At 34.3% G+C, this 23,003-nt stretch overlaps 1 protein-coding gene across 4 annotated transcripts in view; it reads right to left on the reverse strand.

Moving 5' to 3' along the window:
• Positions 1 to 23,003, reverse strand: part of LOC106882864 (uncharacterized) — a 114,270-nt gene that overhangs the window by 41,317 nt on the left and 49,950 nt on the right. For all 4 annotated transcript variants that reach the window (XM_089353843.1, XM_089353842.1, XM_089353841.1 and 1 more), the window contains 4 exons: positions 19,155 to 19,273; positions 11,564 to 11,608; positions 7,828 to 7,971; positions 6,299 to 6,391 (listed from right to left, as the gene is read on the reverse strand). In XM_089353843.1, the coding sequence (XP_089209969.1) occupies positions 6,299 to 6,391; positions 7,828 to 7,971; positions 11,564 to 11,608; positions 19,155 to 19,273 (401 nt within the window). The remainder of the gene's footprint in view (positions 1 to 6,298; positions 6,392 to 7,827; positions 7,972 to 11,563; positions 11,609 to 19,154; positions 19,274 to 23,003) is intronic.

Genomic DNA, 23,003 nt, shown 5'->3' on the forward strand with positions numbered 1-23,003 from the left:
TCCTTTAAGAGACATGTATATATATATATATATATATATATATATATATATGCTTATATATATGTGTGTGTGTATATATATATATATGCTTATATATATATAACATCATCACCATCATCATCATTTAATGTCAATTGTCCATGCTTGCATATGCTGAATGGTTTGACCAAGGTTGGTCAGTGAAGGGGTTGCACTAAACTTTAGTCATATTTGGTACAGTGTCTATGGCTGGAAGCTCTTCCTAATGCCAACCACTCAGAGAGTGTAATGGGTGCTTTTGTGTGCTACTGGCATGAGTGCCAGTTGCATGACACCAGTATGTGCCATGACTACAAGTTCATTTTGCTTGATGTGTCTTGTTTTCGAGCACAGCATGTTGCCAAATGTCTTGGTAATATGTTGTCTTGGCCTCTCTATGAGGCACAAAAGGTGCTATTTATGTGCCACTGGCATGGGTTACACTTAGATGTGTACACAGACACAGACACACGCACACACAAATAAATACTCTGCACATCCACACATATATTAAACAGAGTCGCACAGAGTAATATTGAATAAAATAGAAGCATGTACAATGACATTTAAAGAATTCCTGTTCACTCAGAAGTGAGAAAACCGTTCATGGCAGAAATAGTTTCATGAAAAGTTTATCCTGTTGGAAAATATGTGTGAAAACACTCTGGGCAGTGAATTACATCATTGGGTCATGGATGCTGTGTTTCTGCATTGATAAACATCATCAGCCACAAATGTTGAACAACCTTTCATAAGAACAATTGTTCTCATAGATAAAAAAAGCAAACAGTAAATTTACTGATGTGTATGAAGTTTGTTCAAGCGAGAAATAATTAGAGTTGCATGAAGCAGTACCAAAAAAGATATACACATATACAATTTTATTTATGATATTTGCGTAATAAAAATGGGATGGTTGTTTTTGGAATGCTTTTAACTCCAGATTTACTTGATCAGGGCTGACGTAATAGTTAATAGTGTAGTTAAAAGATTGTTTCTCGACACTATCCAATTCTGTACTAAATATCTTCATATCTTGGTCACATATATATATATATATCTTGTGTACACAGACACATATATCTTGCCTAGGCATTTCAAGACTAACAACATGTATGTATGTTTCAGAACAAAGTATTAGATGAGTATAGAGCAGTAATAAGAAAAAGAAATGACACAAGAAAAACAATGGTTATGTTATGAACTTCATATATTATAGATGTATAACAACACTAAAAAGTGATGCATGATGCTAGGATTTGTGACTTGAGTCAAATATAACAATTCCAAATCCTTGTTAGTATATCTGCATAAATGGAGTCTGGATTGGCTGGTTTGTACTGGCATCAAGTTGTATAAGTTGTAATAATCCATTCTACTATAAGCACAAGGCCTGAAATTTGGGGGTAGGGGCTAATTACATACATCACTCCTAGTGTGTAACTGGTACTTATATTACTGACCCCAAAAGAACGAAAGGCAAAGTTGACCTTGGTGGAATTTGAACTGAGATCGTAAATACAGACGAAATGCCACTAAGCATTTTGCCCGGCATGCTAATGATTCTGCCAGCTCATCGCCTTACGTATAAGTTGTAAAAATGAAATCAAACCAGATAGTTATATTGTGAAATCATTTAATATGTATGTTTCAGACCTGCATGATGTATAATAGGAAATGCATCCATTGCACAAGATCTTCATCAGTTAATACATTTTGAGAAAGGTCTTGCATAACAGGTGCATTTTCTATTTTATGTCATGCAGACCTGAAATATACATATCAAATGATTTCAAAATATAACTATTTGGTTTGACTTTATCATAACAACTTATGTATATATATATGTGTGTGTGTGTGTGTGTACATACATACATACACACACACACACATATATATATATATATATATATATATATATGGTGGTCTAACATAAACACACACACACAAATGATGGGCTTCCTTCAGTTTCCATCTACCAAATCCACTCACAAGGCTTTGGCTAACATAGGGCAATGGTAGAAGACACTTGTCCAAGATGTCATGCAGTAGGATTGAACCTCAAATCATGTGGTTGGGAAGCAAACTTCTAACCAAACAGCAAGAGAAACATAACTTTAATGATATCCGTTAATGCAACTGTTTGGAACATAAAGACAATGGAGTTACGAGTGGATCTTGCCTTTAAAGCCAACTGGTAAAAGCAACAGACATTTTTGATGTACTTAGATCTCATTTGGGAAGTATATTCACTTCAGTTGGCAAGACAAAGGAGTGATCAGTTTTTTCACTAGTCCCTGCAACCCTCTAACCCCCACTTATTGCATTCACATGAACTCCTTACTCATGCACACTCAGCTGTGTTCTACCATCTCATTTATATTCTCATCCCCATACCTTCAGAGTATGCCCTGGCACATTGCCAACTTCTCTCTTGCTCCCTCTCACTTTTGCTCTCTCTCATTCTCACTCACACTCTCTCTCTCTTTTGTTGTCTCCCTCTAACTAGGGTCACCGTACATCTCCTCTACAGCAAGACCCCCATTTTCTGTCCCTCTATCATGTTCTAACTTCTCATTACCTGGCACAAAACTACCTCTCAAAGGATCTTCATCTTGCCAGTTACTTGGTAATCTCACTGGTCCTAGTGCCACATAAAAAGGCATTCAGTCCACTCTGTAAAGTGGTTGGCATTAAGAAGGGCACCACTTGTAAAAATCATGTCAAAACAGACCTCACCAGTGCTGGTGCCACGTAAAATGCACTCACTTCACTTGGTAAAGAGTTGACATTAGGAAGGGCATCCAGCTGTAAAAACCATGCCAAAACAGACCTCAACATGCTGGTGCCACGTAAAATGCATTCACTCCCTCTGTAAAGGGGTGGTGTTAGGAAGGGTACCCAGCTGTAAAAACAATGCTAATATAGACCTCACCAGTGCTGGTACCATATAAAAAGCACCTAGTCCATTCTGTAATTTGGTTGGCATTAGGAAGAGCATCCAGCTGTAAAAACCATGCAAAAAGAGACAGTGGATCTTGCTGCAGTCCTCTGGTTTGCCAGCTCCTAAGCCATTCAACCCATGTCAGTATAGAAAATGGACGTTAAACGATGATGATGATATTATGTATATATATTTATGAGAGAGAAGAAAAGAAAGTAGTAATGCCAGTTATGAATATTATCAATGAGGCAAACCTAAAATGTCTTAGGAGAGTGTTTTGATTGCTAAATACACATACACTAGTATCTCACTGCATTGGTCATAACCATAATTATACACTTATTAGGATGAATATTTTTTGTTATTAGAGAGCCAGCATAACTAAAATGACAAAATTACAAAAAGAAATATTTAAGAGGGCTGGTCTGAATATAGAACAAGAAAAAGTGCACTCAGTTTTGGAAATGTGACAGCATGATAGGCAGGCTACCAGTAACTAGAGATTAATATTTAGGTGACCTGCTAAAGCAATGAACTGTAAAAAAAGTGGTAGTTTGGTGACAACAGGTTAATGACAAAAGATTTTGTTTAGATATTGAGCTGTACAGGGTATGTAACTGACAAATAGAAACTCGATAGCTTCAGGTATGAATTTTTAAAAATATTAATAAAAGAATAGAGGTGATTCACTGAATGGGAGAGTCAATTTGTCTAGTATACTTGTTTGTATACAGTATAAGCAGTTGCGCATTAGATATGGACTGAAAAGAGTTAAAACAAATTTGAAAAACAATTAGGGAGTTTATACTAAATTTAGAAGGACATCATCAAACAAAATTAAACAAAACAGCTGCAAGAAGTTCATAGAGATTAAGTCTAATGTTTTTAATTATTCTGTCATGTAATTGTAAATATTTTAGAAATGGTGATCTGAAACTGCATTGCAAAAAAATCACATTTTTGCACTGAGAATGCTCTTGGTGCTTTTGAGATTATTAGCAGGATACACTGATATATTCATTACTTACTCCAGGTCAACACTAAAATTCAGACCTAACACTACTACTAGCAAAATATCTGTTCCTTTTTGGACTGAGCTATACAAACTCATAGCCCTATAATACCAGTAAGAGTTAAGCATCTTGGCAATAGATGCAACATTAATGTTGGGATACAAACCAGCAGATCTTTAGCCACATACCTATTTAATATCCAAGTAAAAAAAAATAATAACCAGGAGGGTCACATTAAAAACTAAGTAAAGAAAAAAGAACAATGGAAACTATCAAAAGCCAATATAATTAATGGAATAAAGGAAATAAAAAGGGAGTCAATATTTCAGACATTGGTCCTCTATCAAAACAGAAAGAAAGAGAGGAAAAAAAAAAAAAATGGAAAGAAAAAGCATAATGTTGGTTCAAAGACAGCAGGCTGGAAGTATAGTGGAGCAAAGAAGCTGATTTTAGGCAAATAAGAGTGAACAATACTCAGGGAAATAAGTGTGAGAATAAAAATATAGTATGTGTGAATTCAGCTTATGTGTATTGCAAGTGTGGGGGAAGATGGTAAAGTGAAATGCTGTGTGTGTGTGTGTGTGTGTGTGTAAGCTAAGTTTATATATGTGGATGAAGAAGGAACTGAGTATGAGCAGACTTAATCCAGACTGCCTCAAATCATGCAAGCTTAATCCAAACTGCTTTGAATCATTGGAGAACTGAACAAAGTACCTTGTGGTATTTGTTCTGGCTCCTTACAATCTGAATTTAAATTCTGTCAGTCTTCTTGCTCTTTCATCCATTTCGATCAAGTACTAGGGTCAATTTAATCAATGAATTGCCATAGCACCCCTGAACACTCATACAAATTTACAATATTGTACCCATGTTAGAAATTATTGTTTTTCAAAGCTGGCTGGCTTTTGACTCTAGACAATATTATGATTTTTAAATTTACTGTTTTTCAACCATAAAAATTCAAGATGAGGAAAATATGACCGAAATATTATAAATATTATATTCCTCATGTGTTTAACTATGAAGAGCTGATTGCTTAAAATGGATAGAACTTGAGGAAGAGAGAAACCCAAGAAGACATGGGACAAAGTATTGAAGGCTGATTTCAAGGCATTGTGTCTTATGAAGGCGATGACTTTGGACTGAAATACCTGGCGCATTGCTGTATTCAAGAAGACCTGTTCATTACAGCAGAATTGATATTGGTGCTGGTGTCACATAAAAAGTACTCATGCTGGTGCCATGTTAAAAGCACTGGTGATGATGTCACGTAAAAAGCACCCAGTACACTCTATAGGGCAATTGCTGTTGGGAAGGGCATCCAGCCAAAGAAACCATTCCAAAACAGACAGTGGAGACTGGTGAGGCTCCTGGCCTTAACAGCTCCAATCAAACCATCCAACCCATGCCAAATGGAAAATGGACATTACAATGATGATGATGATTCTTCAAAAACAATTCCCAAGAAATTAAAACAATGATACTGAAAGGCCATGCCATACACTGTGAAATAAGAACTGATGAATTTGATTTCAAACAGCTGTTGCTAACAAAGTTGGATTTAAAAGAATTTTATAAATTTTGTTGTTTTTAATTTGGACAATTGTTGGAACAATGTTGTTGTTTAATCTCAGGTCAAGCCTGATTGAAGAAACCTATGATCGAAGTTGTTCAAACTGTGACCATTCGATCTTTATTTTTAGATTGTGTAGATGACATTATTCAGTTACTTATTGAAGATGGTAGGCTTTAATGTGAGAGAGCTATGACTGCAATTTCTAGTAGATTGAACATTCATTCCTCTTTTGTTGGATACCTCTTTTACTTCAAACCACTCAACTTTGAAAAAAGAATGGAATCTGATATCAGCCATACAAACTGCTGAAAGCAGAGTTATAAGGTATGTTTATAAGACTGGAGTAACAGGTTTTAAATTCCTGACCATATAGCCAGTAGTTGAGCACCTAAACCTTACAACCTTTGTGCATAATTAAATAATTTAGTTTCAGTAATGCTGCTGCATCTTTATAAATTTCTAAAAGAAATGAGAATTTAACAAAGCAATTTATATGGAGAAATTTTTAATTAATGAGTGAAATGGTCCCAACAGATTAAATGGAAAAGGCACTGCCCTGGAGGATGGTGAGGAAGATGTGCTGGAACAGCTACTCTGACTTACGGGGCTTGGACTTGTGGATAGTGGTGAGATGAATATGGTCTGGTGGTGGAGAACATTGGAGGTCTCCATTGCCACAGGCTTGAGTATAAACCTGTCAGAGAGCATAACAAAATTTAAAAAAAAAAAAAAAAAAAAAAAACTTACGCCATCATCAATACCAATTACATTGTTGCCCATAACTGTTATGTTTCCTCCCATCAACAATATCTCATCACTGGGTTGCTGATCTCCACAATTCTAAAATATGCAAAAAGAATATATATATATATATTATATAAGTAAGATTCAGTTGAATTAGGTACTTAAATTGAGGTACCTTGTTAGATTGGAATATTATGTAAATATCAACTTGGTACATAAGTACTGGCCGAATGATATTCTTGCAGTGTATGTAGACAATTAGACCCAGCTGAGTGAAGAAATCTGCTCTTGAGCTATTCAGACATGTACATTATATTAAATATATGGTCCGTAATATTTATGAACAGCAGATTCCAAGACAAGTGAATAAAATATAAATGAGTAACAGTAGAGGTACAGGTGTCAATCCATTATGGCTGTTTCTAATGACTCCTTTAATTGATTAATGAAAACGTTATATTGTAAAGAAACCGTTTTCATCAGATGAATTCATGAACTTTAAAATAAAGGACATTTGAAGTGATTTAACATAGTTTAAAATCCATGGAGCAAAAACATTTACAGTGATTCTGCTACTATTTCAGTTGGCAGAACCATGTTAGCCTTAACTTATGATGCCAAACATTGTCACTTGGCACTAACACATGGAACTTAGAAGGGGAACCTACAAAAATTTCTAAGACCAGTCATGTGACTATCCTCAACCAATCAAATCCTATTCAAAACATACTAATTTGGGCCATGAACTCCCTATAAAGATAGGGCAAGCTTCAAATTAGTCAGAAGCAAGACAGCTGTGACATAAGTCATGTCTTTCTATTTGAACTTTTTAAAAATCAGTGTAAACTGTGAAACCAGGTAAAGCCTGAAATATATTAATAAAAAATATTTTAACTATTCTCAGTGCATTTTCAACTTCTATTTTTTTCTATATTTCTACCTGTGTGGAATAAAATAACTTTGTATTCTATATATATATATATATATATATATATAGCTTTGTTCAGTAATTATGTATTTTCAAGTATTTTATAAAAAAAATATTTAAATGTCACAACTGATGGGATTTTTACAAGTTTAAGATGTTAGTCAACTAACCAAAACATTAATAGTTCAAACTCCTACTTTCTCTCTTTGATTAAGACATTAAACTGTTGAAGCTGCAGTTCATCTTGTATAAATAGATGACGTATTGTCAAGTGTTTCTTTGCAATATGATGATCGAATCATACCATTGTAAAATACAAATCTGTGATTCCAGTTCAAACAGGAATATGTTTCTGCTTCTTAATGCAGTGAAAGCTAGAAAAGTTCCTGCACTATTCATCCAGTGAGCAGAATAATTCTAAAGGGACAAGATATACATACAAATTTATGGCAGAAGATCAATAAACAGACTTGACTAATACATTTGATCTATCCCCCATCATTGATTCATCAAGTGTTACCCTATCAACAATTAACAGAATTGCAATAAATGAGTATGCTTTTAAAAAAAGTTGTTTAAAAAAATAATTAAAGTATAGATGTACATCATAGTAAACAAGCCATCCATTTTTTGCCATAAAATATCTTCTTTTCCAAGTTTTCAGTAGGGTTGACTTTTTTTTATTCATGGGTAGTTTTTCCATCACTCCTTCCATTTCAATAAAATCAGTGGAAAAATCTTGTGTATCCTGAAAAAGATATACAAATTTAAAAATTGTATTTTAGTATATTTTATATATTTGAAAAAAATATTCAAGAAATATATAACAAATAACAGTTTAAATTGGAACAATTGTTAAAAGAGCAATGATCAGTTTCCATTTGAATATATTATATTGGTATGTGTAATCACTCCATTTTGTCTAAGTAGAAGTAAAAATGAATAGAAGAATCAGATTGAGAAGATTGTTGTTGGTTAATAATATCTTTTAAAAAAATTGAGGACCCTCCATCTGGTATCTACCATACTCTGAATGCTTTGCTTCTCTGGGAATAGGTACAGTGAAGCTCCGACATCTGGCAACTGATTTAGTAAACACCCACAAAATTATTAACCATCATGTCAACCTTGAGCACCTTTTTGAGCCCTGTGTGTCTAACACACGTGGGCATGCTTACAAAGTCAGAAAACAGCACAGCTCCCATGACTTTCGGAAACATTTTTTCACACTCATGTATGTGCCAGTGTGTGTATTTGTGTGTGAGTATATTTAGATTCAGAAGGAGAGGTGAATATTCTTGTCAATCGTAAAAGGTGTGTTTGGGTGATTTACATAAACATACAATGCATATGATACTTAGTTAACATTGTCAATTTCAATGTAACAACACTTTTCTTGTAAAATGTCATGTCTGTGTGTATATAAGCAAATAAATGTGTGGGTGTAGATATGTATGAATGTGTAACTGGTGTGTGATTCTATAAGTATGTTTGTAGTTATGTTTTTGTGTTTGCATATATTTATATGATAATTAGTACCAACAATTATTATTTATTAAATGGGAATTATGCAAAGACAAAAATGTAGTTCTTTAAAACAAGGATTAAAAGAACTTAGACAATAAGTTTCTGTATAATTCTATTGAAATTTTGAAACAGTTTAATTAATATTTTGTTAGAGTGTTTGTTATTTGCTTTACAAGTTGGGATCAGGTTAAAATAGATTTGTTGTAGAGAAAAAGCAATTTGTATGGGATGGCTACTAGCCAGTGAAAGTGCAGTAAATGTACAAAAGTAAATAATATTTTGTGACATATTAGATGAGAGTGGTGACACCATGTTAACTAGGTCTGTCCCAAGGGTTTGAAAAATGCACAAAAGAGTTTATTAACTGATGGCTATTGGTATGCAAAGCTTGTTTACCTTGCTGCTTGAGCACACAAGCATGTAAGGACCAATGGAGAACAAGTTAACTTCAGCTGACAAATTCTGTTCTCTGAGATAAAATTACGATGTGGCTGCACCATTTGTGAAGGAGAGCAACAAATATATTTCCTCTTCTTAGAAGTAAAGAAAAGCCTAATTTTGCTATACTGGAGTGTGTGGAAAGTCACTAGTTAAGTTTTTAGCCTGTATTAAAATGATACTTTCCAGAATTAAACATCAAGAAATACAAATGGATAAGAAAACCTTTCTCAAAAACAGTGGATATGTAAAATTTCAAACTTCAAGAACAAGAAGCTTGTAAATTTGGAAAATGATCACACTCTTGTGTTGAAGTTTAAATAATCATTTATTGACAGCATCTGGATATCTAGTAAAAATAATATCCAGTTTGTCAGTCAGAAACCATAGTTTTGCCCTAGTTCATGGCTCAGTGAGTATGGTTTCTCAGCCTTAAAAAGTGTGAAAACAAAAAGAAGCAACATCTAGCAATGTAGTGAAAAGCATAAGAGTATGTTCATCAGGCATCCAACCTTAGATTTTTCAAAATTTGTCAAAAACATCAGAACCATGTTTCTCATTAACAGACTCAGTGATTATCTATTGTTTGCCTACTAGTTTTGAAAATTTACTTTGAATCAACTACCATAATGTAATAAAGTTTATTTTTTGTTGAAATAAATATTTTATGCTTAATACTTTGTTTACTGTTTGTGTCAGAAATGGAGTATCATGGAATTTGTCAAGAATACAAAGAAGTTGCAATAAAAATGGGGTCCCACAGTATGTTGGATACATAATTATGTCATGAAACGAAAAAAATTGAGAAAGTCTGAAATAGACTTTAAAATGGTATGTAAAGTTTAAGGTTTATAACTAATAGAGTAAAGGTAATACTCATAGCATTTACAAGTCCAACCAGACTGTTGAATTGATGTGGCTGATGTTCAGTGTATAATTTTGCAGGCTGATGCATGTATGGAAAATATGGGCAGGCAGGGACCTTGGGCAAAGTGTTTAATGCAATGTTTTGAAGACATACTAAAGAATTGGGTGCACTGTTTGCAAGTTCAATAACAGACGATTTTAGTAAGCACAGAAGAAAGAGGATGGGGATATAATTTGCCAATGACTGGATGTTTGCTGATTACTCAGTTATGGTCTGGAATATATATGTATGTCACAGCTACTTTTTTCTTGAATATGTGAGTAGTACTCTAAGGTCGAGCATACTTCCTTGTTTAATGATTCTTCACAACTGAAGTAGTAGGACCACGAGATAAAAGTTGGGTTTGTGGAAAGAGATTACATCAGTCAGACATACAAGTATAAGAAGAGACTAACTGGTACAAAATGTTCAAATTATTAAATAATTCAGCCTCAGTGCCAGTAGTATTTGTAGAAGAAATGTGAGAATGTCAGGAAGAGCTGAGCACATTAAAATTACTGAGAATGATAACTTCTGAGAAGGATGAGTTGGTTGAGGCAGGCTTCATCATTTAAGGGAGATAAAGTCAAACAATTTGCTTGTGGTTGGGATAGTTTGAAAAGCAGTTGATACTACAGATGAAAATGTAAAATTATCAAAAAGAATACAATGCAACTTGTTTTGTGATTTTTTGAAGACATTGCAGAATATTTTTGCTATTGGATATCTGTAATCAATATTATTGAATTTTTTTAGGCAGTGAGCAGGCAGAATTGTTTGCACTACAGGCAAAATGCTTAACGACATTTTGTTTGTCTTAACATTCTGAGTTCAAATTCCTCCAAGGATGACTTTGCCTTTCATCCTTTTGGGGGCTGATAAAATAAGTACCAATTGAATGCTGGGGTCAACATAATTGACTTACTCCCTTCATCAAAATTGCTGGCCTTGTGCCAAAAACTTAAAGCAATATATTTGAACTTTCTAAGGCAATTGACAGAAATTATTTTTCAAACCATATATCATATTTCCTGGCATCCTACATAAAGTTAATGCAGATCTCTGTCAATCTGTTATTTCACTAGTACATTATTTGTGATCTGTGCTAAACAGAAATGGCTATTGTAAAACCAAAGAAATATTTTGTAGATTTATTAATATTGGTTTATTCTACTTTCAAGTATAACATATCTGTTTCTTTTCTTATTTTTATCTTCTAGTTTTTAAATCATACAATTTATAAAATACAAAAAAAAAAAACTGAGAATAGAGTTATTTTTTATTACTCAGATAAAATATTATTATTTAATAATACAACCCAATGAAAGGACTTGAAATTATGAGACATTATATTTATACATGCATGTACAACCCCCTTCTTTGTACTGTGATTAGTAAAAAATGTAAAAGATAATGACAGGAAATAACTGCATTTTGGGGATTAATTGTAATGAAATGTAAAACTTACATCAGGAACCAAATGGATATTGTATAAATCCGTAAAAAGTGCAGACTGAAAATGAATTTAAAACACATAAATTAAAATGTAAAAGCTGACATATCAAAAGTAAAACTATAAAGGAAAGAAAGGTATTAAAACAATTAAATACATTAAAATGTACATTATAATTAAATGTCCTTAATATTTATAATATAGTAATGAACTTATTGTATATAGTGCTCAGGTGTGCTACAAAGAAATCTTCTACCCTTTACTTTTCTTTTACAGGAAAAGTACAATTATTATATTATGAATACATTAGGTATCATAATGAACAGTAATACATATACATAATGATGATGTATATATATATATATATATATATATATATATATATATATATATATATGATAGACTATATGATGCATGCGTGTGAACAGCCATGCTATATGCCAGTGAAACATGGGCTGTGACTACTGAGGACATGTGTAAGCTTGCAAGGAATGAAGCCAGTATGCTCCGCTGGATGTGTAATGTCAGTGTGCATACATGACCGAGTGTAAGCGCCCTGAGAGAAAAGTTGGGCATGAGAAGCATCAGATGTAGTGTACAAGAGAGACGACTGCACTAGTTTGGTCAGGTATTGCATATGGATGAGGACAGCTGTGTGAAAAAGTGTTACATCCTAGCAGTAGAAGGAACCTGTGGAAGAGATAGACCCAGGAAGACCTGGGATGAGGTGGTGAAGCACGACCTTCAAATGTTAGGCTTCACTGAGGCAATGACAAGTGGCTGAGACCTCTGGAGATATGCTGTGCTTTAGAAGACCCGGCACGCCAAGTGAGACTGTAAGCGTGACCTATGCCAGTGCAGCATAACCAGCCCATTTAAGAGTGCCCTTCAATCATTGGGCAATAAATTGTGCTTGCGAAGACCTGTTGAAGCAAGTGAAGTTGTTGTCATGACCAATGACAGTACTGTCTGACTGACTCCCATGCTGGTGGCACCATTCAAGCATAGTTGATGCCAGTGCCGGCTGACTGGTCCCATGCTGGTAGCACATAAAAAGCACCATTTGAACATGGTCATTGCCAGTGCCACCTGACTGGCTCCCGTGCCAGTGCCATATAAAAAGCACCATTCAAGCGCAATCAGTGCCAGTACTGCCTGACTGGCCCTTGTGCTGGTGGCACGTAAAAAACACCCACTAAACTCTCAGAGTGGTTGGCGTTAGGAAGGGCATCCAGCTGTAGAAACTTTGCCAGATCAGAGTGGAGCCTGGTGCAGTTTTCTGGCTTTCCAGCCTCAGTCAAACCCATGCCAGCATGGAAAGTGGACGTTAAACGATGACTATTGGATATTGTTATACGCTGCTGGTCACAATGCACTTCCCCACATTGTTTTAGCATTTGAATGATGCTGCCCATTGGTTAAATGAGCAAACCAACATACCCCTGAACAGAATGCCAGTCCATCGTAAGGTTACTCATTTACAGTTGAGTGGACTGGAAGAATGTGAAATGAAGTTTTATTCAAGAACACAATATATTGCTGGTCTGGGAATTGAAACCACAATGTTGCAATCCTGAGTGCAAAACCCTAACCACTAGGCTACACACCTTCACCACACACACACACACACACACACACACACGCACACGCACACGCACAACTGAATATTAAAGTCTTAAATTCAGACTGCTGCTGTCATCATCACCATAATTTTTTCTTATATACCTACATCATAATTTTTATGTGCTTCAAATCAAATGCTATGAGAAATCTAGCCTCCTTATTACATCCAGCATTCATTCCCATCTGGTAATGAAGTTTACTGTCACATTTATGGGTGTTGGAAGCAAGGTCTGTAACCAAATTTGTCCATGCCTGGATTGCAAACGATCTTCTAAACGTTGTTTAGTCTTAGCAGTAGGAACTTGATCCCTCAGCAAGTGCAGCAGAAATAGGAAAACCAAAATGCATTTGATGGCTGAAGAGGGTCATTTATCAACCACTCAATAATGGTTTGTCGACTCATTGGGAAGCAATGACATTCAGATCTCATTATCAACAGCAATAGTAGCTGTTTTAATAACACTTTTAAACTGATACCACTATGATTGTGTAATGGTGAAATGTACTATTGAGAGTGCTAAACATAATTACAGCATATTTCCAATAAAAAAGAATGTGTAAGATTAACTGGATCAAGTTAATACACCATTTCCTTAATTCAGATAAGAATTACTGTACTCATATATGATTTTAAAACAAAATAAATGTCAAAGGGAATATTTGAGAAATAATAATAATAACTTGCATATCAAAATAAATTATGTTACAAAAAATATGTTGGTCTCCATGGATTGAAACAATACAAAAATAATATTGAAAAACCACACAATATAAAAACATGTGCAACTAAGTGATGAAAATACACATAAATTTCAGTTGACAATGCATGCTAAATAAAGTCGATAGAAACTAATAGCAGTTTGTGATAAAATGTTCAATGAAAATGAATGATTGAATGAAGCTGAATGTGAAAAAGTTCATAACTACAAAAATCATTTTTCATGTCAAAATTAATAGAGAATAGCCAATATTTCAAATAACAGTATGAAAAGGTTTGTTTGTCTTCTCATAATGTATGAGTGTGTGTCTGTCATATATGTGTTTGTGTGAGAACAACATTCAGTCTGATGTGCTCTGGTTGTTGATGAAAAACCAGATCTTTCATAATGAACACAAAACACATAATGATATGGCATTTCTTACAAGTGTCTGTTTTGCTCCCCAAAATGGGTCCACTTGACCAGTGGAATTGGATAACTCTGGTGTGATCCAAAATGTTGATAATTTCATTTTAAGTTTCTCATAGAATTCTGTCAAGAGAGATATCAAGCTATGCAGCAGTGATTGGGTTCAATCAGTGAGAGAGGTATGTCATGAAAACTGTTTACCCAAATTCAGGACATTGATATAATGAAACTGTCAATGAAAGAAGCAGTGCTGTTATAATCTAAGCTTTAAAATGATCTCAATAATGACAAACTAATAAATGAGTTTAATAATGATAATCTAATAAAAACTATTTTCAACAGTAATTGTTTTAGGATACATTTGGATGTGCTATGTTTTGTCTGAATCACACAGATGTCAATAGTTTTGAGATAAATTTCTGAAGGAAATAAAATTGTATTGCAATACAAGACAGTTAATAAACTGATGATTATAATGATACTGAATATAAGAATTTTCTCTATAATCACTCAATTTCATTATTTAGGAAAAACAGCTACTCTTATTGTAAAGCAGCCAGGTAACAACTTCCTTTTTATAAAATAAATTTGGTCATTGAATATATACCTAATCTAAATAGAAGCCAAACAGATTTATTAATAAAATGCATTTAATTTTCATACTTCTTCTTTCTTAATGATACTAATTAGGAGAAATCATTTTTATTAGTTTTAATTTTATGTGAGACATGAATTAGAAAATAGAATACAACAGTGCTTCATTTTACATCATTGTTGATCTCCGTACCATCATACTGATCCCTGTATGTGTACCTTGAGGGTATGCCCTGGCACTTTGTCACTGTTTCTCTCTCACTATCTCACACCCTTCTCTTTCCAGCCCTCTTTCATTCTTGGTCACTTTCTCTTTCTATAAATTGAGTATGAGTGGTCGATAATATATATGTAATAGCGTCATCACACATACCACTATATGAGCAGATAAACATTACAGACACACATGTCAGAGTCACTAGCCCCTATTCACACACACACACACACACATGCACACCTTCATTTGGGATCACCAGCACTTTATTATGTCCTTTTCTTTCAACTTCTTCTTTCAAACTTTTTTCTAATCATTCGCCATGCTTTACTGCTAAATCTACAAGTTTTTTTCACTCTCTCTCTGTTTATTTTTTCTTATTCCTTTCTGTTGAAAGAGTGTAGGCTCAAAACATAAAAGACTTTTTCATTTTCTTGAGCATGAAACTAATACACCTGCTTGTTGATCATACACCTGTCTTCGTCTTTTGTTTTTCAATAAATTTCACTATATATATATATTGTGAAGGCACATGATCAAGTGGTTAGGGTGTTGTAATCACAATCACCAGATTGTGGGTTTGACTCCGGGACCAAGTGGCATGTTGTATTCTTGAGTAAAACAATTCATTTCAAGTTGCTTCGGTCTACTCAGCTGTAAATAGGTAACCTTATGATGGATTAGCCTTCTGGAGAATGCTGGCCTGCTAACCAAGCCAGTGGGGTGACATCATTTGAAATTGAAAAAACAAAACAATGTAAAGCACATAGTGAATTTTCATACTTATAATTGTTTTTGGTTTCTTGTATGTCCATAAATTGTTGGTGACAGAATAGAAGCCACCACCCATGAGAAAATACAAAAAATGTATCAATGATAACAAAATAGAAGGAAGAAAAAAAAAAGCAGTAGTGTAAAATAAGCTAACTTTAGATCAGTTCAAATATGTTTGAAAGATATTTGACCTGAAAAAGGTAATTGTCAAGAGAAAAATTCTCGCTATTTTAACTGGTCTAAAGTTTGTTTATTTTACACCATTGCACTGCAGGCCACCCGTACATTTTGTTCTGGCCTGATGGCCAAAGCATGAAACAGGAATTATCCCATTGGAAACCTATAACTGACATGCTTTTATTCATCAAATGTCATATAAAATATATAAGTGCATATTTTATTAATTTATTTGTGAATGTCTAATATAAAGAATTTATTTTTTCAAAATATTTTTCAATCTTAAACTAATTAAAGAATAAGTAAACAATTATTTGAGAGAGTAGATTACAACAGCTTTAAGCTAACTGATTAAAAATGAAAATAATGTTGTTAAAACTCTGGGACAGAACAAAGATGAGATGGATAGAACATATTTGGTATCAGGATATGGACTAAAAAGACAAAACATTTCTGGTGGGAGTGTTTCAAATTTTGGCACAAGGCCAGCAAGCTCAGGAAGGGGTCAAGTCAATTACATTGATCTCAGTGCTCAATTGGCACTTATTTTATTGATCCCAAAAGGATGAAAGCCAAAGTTGAGCTTGATACATAAAGGTGGATGAAAAGCCGCTATGTATTTTGTTTGGCATGCTAATGTTTCTACCAGCTCACCACCTTTGATGGGAGAATATTATCACAATAAGATTATCTGGTTTTAGTATTGTCTGGAAGAATTTAACTTTCCTTATTCTAATGATGTGGGAATTTAAAAGTAGTAGTGTTCAAACAGTATTAAGTTGTACAGAGTTCAAATTTTGCTAGGTTCAGTTTTGTCTTTTCTTATTCCCAGGGATTAATAAAGTAAGTATTGGTTATGTTCTGAGATTAATTCATCTGACAGCAGCAGTCTTTCCATAAAATTTGTGGCCGTGTGTAACTTAAAATAACAGTGTTGATTTCAAAAATATAGTTGTTTTTATTATGTACCAATACTGTGTGAGTCCCAAATATTGGGACTCACAGAGGACTGAGGCCCCTGGTGGTTTACGGTGCTTGAAAAGACATGTCAAGCTAAGTAAAAGTGTGGTTGTCCTTGCATACAGGCTTGTTCCTTGCAACCCTCTCCAGCTGAGCATTCCTAATCTTGTGGGCTCGTATGTGCTGGTGCCATGTAAAAAGCACCTGTACCAGTGCTGCATAAAAGCACCCATACCAGTGTTGTGTAAAAGCACCCAGTACACTCTGTAAAGTGGTTGGCATTAGGAAGGGCATCCAACCATAGAAACCATACCAAAAGAGACTTAGAGCCTGAACAGCCCTTCAGCTGGTCAGCTCCTGTCTAACCCATGCCAGCTTAGAAAATGGACGTTAAATGTTGATAATGATGAGTTGTTTTTATGTACCCCATATAAAAATTTATATATAAGCATTGTTCACTATACAATTCTAGATAGGTTTAAAGATATATTTCTAGGGCGTAGGAGTAGCTGTGTGGTAAGTACCTTGCTTATGAACCACATGGTTCCGGGTTCAGTTCCACTGCGTGACACCTTGGGCAAGTGTCTTCTACTGTAGCCTCGGGCTGACCAAAGCCTTGTGAGTGGATTTGGTAGACGGAAACTGAAAGAAGCCCATCATATATATGTATATATATATATATGTGTATGTGTGTCTGTGTTTCTCCCCCCAACATCGCTTGACAACCAATGCTGGTGTGTTTAGGTCCTCGTAACTTAGCAGTTCGGCAAAAGAGACCGATAGAATAAGTACTAGGCTTATAAAGAATAAGTCCTGGGGTCGATTTGCTTGACTAAAGGCAGTGCTCCAGCATGGCCACAGTCAAATGACTGAAACAAGTAAAAGAGTAAAAGAGAAAGAGTATATATGTATATCCTAAAACTTACAAACAGATTTAAGTATATAAGATAAGGGAACTGATGATAAATAGAGAAGCTGGTGACCAAAATGTAATGTAGATAGAACTAGTACTGAAATTGTGTAATATGGGTTAATGATTCTAACAAACCTTATAATAGAAAATTTTAAATGTGCCCCATATAATGTTGCAAACCATCTGCTTCTACTCACTTTGTGTCTCGTGGGACTACTTGGGCACTTCATTGCTATTATCTCTTTGCAGCCCCTACCGATCATTCCTTTCTCTTCTTCTAAATGTGAGTAGTTATGTAGATCCTATGCAAGAACCTGTTTTGACAATCTTTCTCTCTTAGTTTAACTCCTTGTTTCCAAGTACTAAACTGACCACCCACCACCACACCCAGGTTTCATAGTTCTGTGAGCTACATAGTGATCTCAGTAGTGTGGGTGGCATATAAAAAGCATTCATTACACATTGTAAAGTGGTTGGCATTAGGAAGGACTTCCAGCTGTAGAAACCATGCCAAAGCAGACATTGGAGTATGATGCAGTCCTTGGATACACAGGATCCTATCAAACAGACCAACCCATGCCAGCATGGAACATGGATATCAAATGATGATGATGGTGATGAAGTATGAAACTATGCTTATATTGGTTTACAAAATAGAAACTATTTATGTGAAATACAAAATAGTCCTACCTTATTTTTTGAATTGATGTTATTCTCATGGATACTTTTTGCTTTGACATTTAGGGCTAACCATTGGGGAGACAGAATAACTAGACAATGTATTATAAAGAAATATAATAAAGTTCATGATATTAGGCAGGAGGTAATCTCACTGGTAATTAAATAATAATAATTATCCTTACTTTAGTATACACTAAGATATAGCTGTTTTGTTATGTAATTTTGTTTGTGATATTTCAGAGTTGTTGAACACCCATGGATGCCATTAAATTGGAAAATGAAGTTAGCTTCCCGTCAGCCATATTGTTATATGTATATTCAATAATCAAATTTCAGTATGAAGTCATGCTGTCACCCAGACTTTGTTGTATCAAACAAAATGAGGCTATTAAGTTACATATTAAATACCAACTTGTTTCTAAATACAATTTTTGTGGAAATTTTGACACTTGTTTACAGATGACCATGCAAAGACTAAGTGAAAAATAACAACACAGTTACATAATAAAATTTATACAGGGATATAAAGAGTGAATATCTTACTGGATCCCATTGATTAAAAGACTGTTTGTCTTCAATAAACATATCTTCATCCTCTTTAGGTAGTGGCTTGTTAAAGGGGCTGACCAAGGAATCAATTTCTTTCTTTGATTTACGGCCATCTAGAACAGAAAAAAAAATAGAAATAAATAATCACAATTATAAAGAAAACAGAAGTGAAAAAAAAAAAAAATCTGTTAATTATACTAAAGTACTATAGAGTTTCTGCTACAGAATTATTAAAATACATACTTGTAGCAATGGCAGGTAACTGTTAAAAAAATTAGTATAATTTGTTTTATTATTTTAACAAGGTACTCCATTGTAAACATATAACTCCAAATCTAAGGGTTTCACATGAAACTGTATTGCAGCAGTAAAAAAAACCTAGGAAAAGGAAAATCATTTACCCACACCAACAACTGGATGGCTTCTACTCACCATCACAATTCTTGTAAGGCTACCATCTGAAATGCAAGATATATCTTTGTGTATCATACACAAGCTCTGCCATCTCTCAAACTGTAACTGGTCCTTTTTGTCCCTTGCTAAAAGGATTTCTTCAATTTTAAAGAATTTTCCTTCCCTCTACTATTCAAACATGATAGCTCTCTAAGCTATCATGTTTGAAGAGTGGAAGGAAGGAAGATTCCATAAGCTGTACCCCTACCAAAAAATATTTCATATTTGATGCCCACTTTGTATCCAACTCAACTTTGTAGAGAACATGAATAATTCCTCCAAATATTTTCTTCTCTGTTTCACCAGTTTCATCACCATAAACATACATGCTGAGTGAAAAAACATATCTGGCTTATTCAAACCAATAAAACCAATAGCCCCAACTATCTTACTTTTATTCCCCTACTACTTCTTTATTAGTTTGGTTAGAAGGATGGGTTATGTTCATGAACCTCTAAAGCCTTCAAAGATAAGTAAAACTGATTTTGTTAACGTTACAAGTTTACAGTTACATTAAAACGTGTAGAGAGGAAATTCCAGCAGTCTGATATTCTAGAAGGGAAGTTTTAGACAGGTTTTAGTGTGGAACTAATGAGAGTGTGAGAAACAAATCAAATTTGGAGTGCCTGAATGGCGACAACATGAGATCAGCAACTATGAGAAACAAATGCCCCACTGTAGTACCTGTTTGTTTATTCTTTATGAATGGCTGGCAGTTCTGTTGCTGGTATGGAAAGTAGAAAGAGGAAACATTACATCTGTGGGCCACAAGTTGGAGAGTATAGGTGAGCAACTTCATACCAATCAGCCAAAAAGTTATTTTTCAGAAGAGAACGATGCCTAAGTGTGTAGCAGCAGCACATTCCAGTTGTAGGAGCAGCATTCCATTGTAGGTTTTACTGGAATTTTGCGAAGGGGTACTAGTTGTTCAAAGTTTAAGTATATTCTGACTACCAAGAAGGTTACTTTGACATGCAGTATTTGCTAAGTTAAAGATCTTTTGAAGATCTTTTGATGCTAAGTTGAAGATATTTTGTAACCATCTTGAGGATTCTCATTACATGCTGGTCATGCTTAAGAGTTGGGGTGCAATTACGTTTTCTTGAAATGTGTAGTGGTTATGTATTTGTGCTGTGGAAGGAAACAAGATTAGTCTGACTTCATTTGAGGATAAATTCATAATCTCTGTTCATGGAGTCATTGTTGGTTTGGCTTGAAATGTTTAGATTGCACTATGAACCTAATTCTTAACATATTTCTCTTTTCCCTCTAGTGTTCTCCCAGATATTTGCAGATAATCTAATTTACTACCAGATTTACTTGACCGAAAGATACAATTTCTCTCTCTCAGATGAAGGATTTTGTCTGAAATGTCAGGATCTTATTCTCTCAATAGAATATAAATCAAAACCAGTTATTTTGTAGCAATAAATAAATGAAAACATTTCATTAAATGAAAATATATCTTTTATCTTTTACTTGCTTCAGTCAGACTGTGGCCATGCTGGAGTACTGCTTTGAAGAATTTTAGTTGAACAAAGTGATCCCAACACTTATATTCCTTTAAAACCTGGTACTTATTCTCATGGTCTCTTTTGCTGAAACACGAAGTATGGGGATGTAAAGACACCAACACCAGTTGTTAAGTGGTGGTAGGGGACAAACACAGACACAAAGACATGTACACTTACACACATATAGCTTTCCTGACTCTACAATGTCTTCACACATTTGTCAGCCACTTTACAGAGTGTACTGGGTGCATTTTGTCATGGTAGCAGAACCATAGAAGTTGTCATGTACTTCATAAAACCAAGGATCTTAACCCTCATGATACCAACACTGGTTAGTCATCCACTTTACAAAGTATATGGGTAAACCTTATCATAGCACCTAACTTCTATATTTCATTTCTATTCATTAAAGATAGAATAGAGAAGGGAGAGCACAATTTCAGATGAATTAAGGTGAGAGGAAGGAAAAAAGCAAAATATAAGGAGTAAGTGATATGGTCCAACCAGAAATTGAACCAGCATCACTGACTTGACTTAGGAGTTTGTTCTCAAGTTATATCACTTACACATCTTTAATGTACAAATATCAAAACAAGTATATAGTCCAGTGTAAATCAACAGTATTATGCACCTTTGGAGCAAACACTGGTGAGTTTTACTGTACCTTGGACTATATTGTCAGAGGAGAAATGATGACTTTTTTCATTAAATCATCTCCTGATAATCAAAGTTATCAACATCATGCTGACATTAGTCTAACACAACAGTATAATTATTCACTCAATTTTGTATTTTCTCAAGCCTTCTTTTTCTACTTTCAAGTCATGATAAACAGATAGTCACTTGCCCACTTCTGTCTTCATTAACATCACATGTATTTACTTAAATACAAATATGTAAATATATGCATATAATGTAATAGATATTTAACTAAATTTGCTAAAATTTCCAAATAATGAATTATATTTCTAAATGTCTGTAAAAAGTTTATAATTAAACCAACCAGTTCACCTATAGATTTTCATGTGGTGCCTAAAGTAATTAAATAGTTCATTACCAAGTTTACCAGGAACAATCTTTTACAAAATGAGAGTTGAAAATTAACTGTTCATTATCAGTGCTAAATTTGGTTTCTACAATAACTAAATGAGTGGTTAGTAATTGCTAATCAAGAAGACTGATTCATTAAATGAATGAATATAAGTAAAGCTATACAAGGGATTAGTCATATCAGCAATTAATTTGAAGTGGATGTTGCTAAGTATCTTCATGTGTAGACATTTGATCACTGCACTAGACTTTTCATGTGGAGATCATGATTAATGAAAATAGTACCTGAGAACCATAGACAGTAGACTGTTCTTGGGTTTAATAGTAAGAATATTTGTGTGATGAGACAGTTCATGGATTATTATGCACGTAAATTTGCTTGTTTGTTCAAGTACCAAGTGCTTTAGTCTTATTACTACCAATTTTATAGTCAGGCTGTGTGAGGCTAATCTCACATAAAAATCACTTTAAACTATTTGTTTCAGCTTTAGCTCTAGAAGTATTTTTGCTTACAAAAAAAAGCCACAAGATAAAGAATCATCGTAATTTCACACAATTATGAGAAAGCATTTGACAGGACACCTCACATTGTAATTTGGTGGTTGCTAAGGAAACTAAGAATAAATTGATAGTTTGTGATGGCTTTTACAAGCTATGTATGAAGGAGCAGCCAGTAATGTGAGAATATTGATGAATTTAGTGTGCAGGTTGGGGTCGATCAGAGCTCAGGTCTCAGCCCATTCCTATTTATTATAATCCTTTAATCCATGGCTGGAATTTAAGTGAGGCTGCCTTTGAGAACACCTGTATACATATGCTCTTAGAA

The sequence above is a fragment of the Octopus bimaculoides genome, chromosome 6 (assembly GCF_046866305.1).
Source record: "Octopus bimaculoides isolate indiv1 chromosome 6, ASM4686630v1, whole genome shotgun sequence".
In the NCBI taxonomy this organism is placed as follows: domain Eukaryota; kingdom Metazoa; phylum Mollusca; class Cephalopoda; order Octopoda; family Octopodidae; genus Octopus; species Octopus bimaculoides.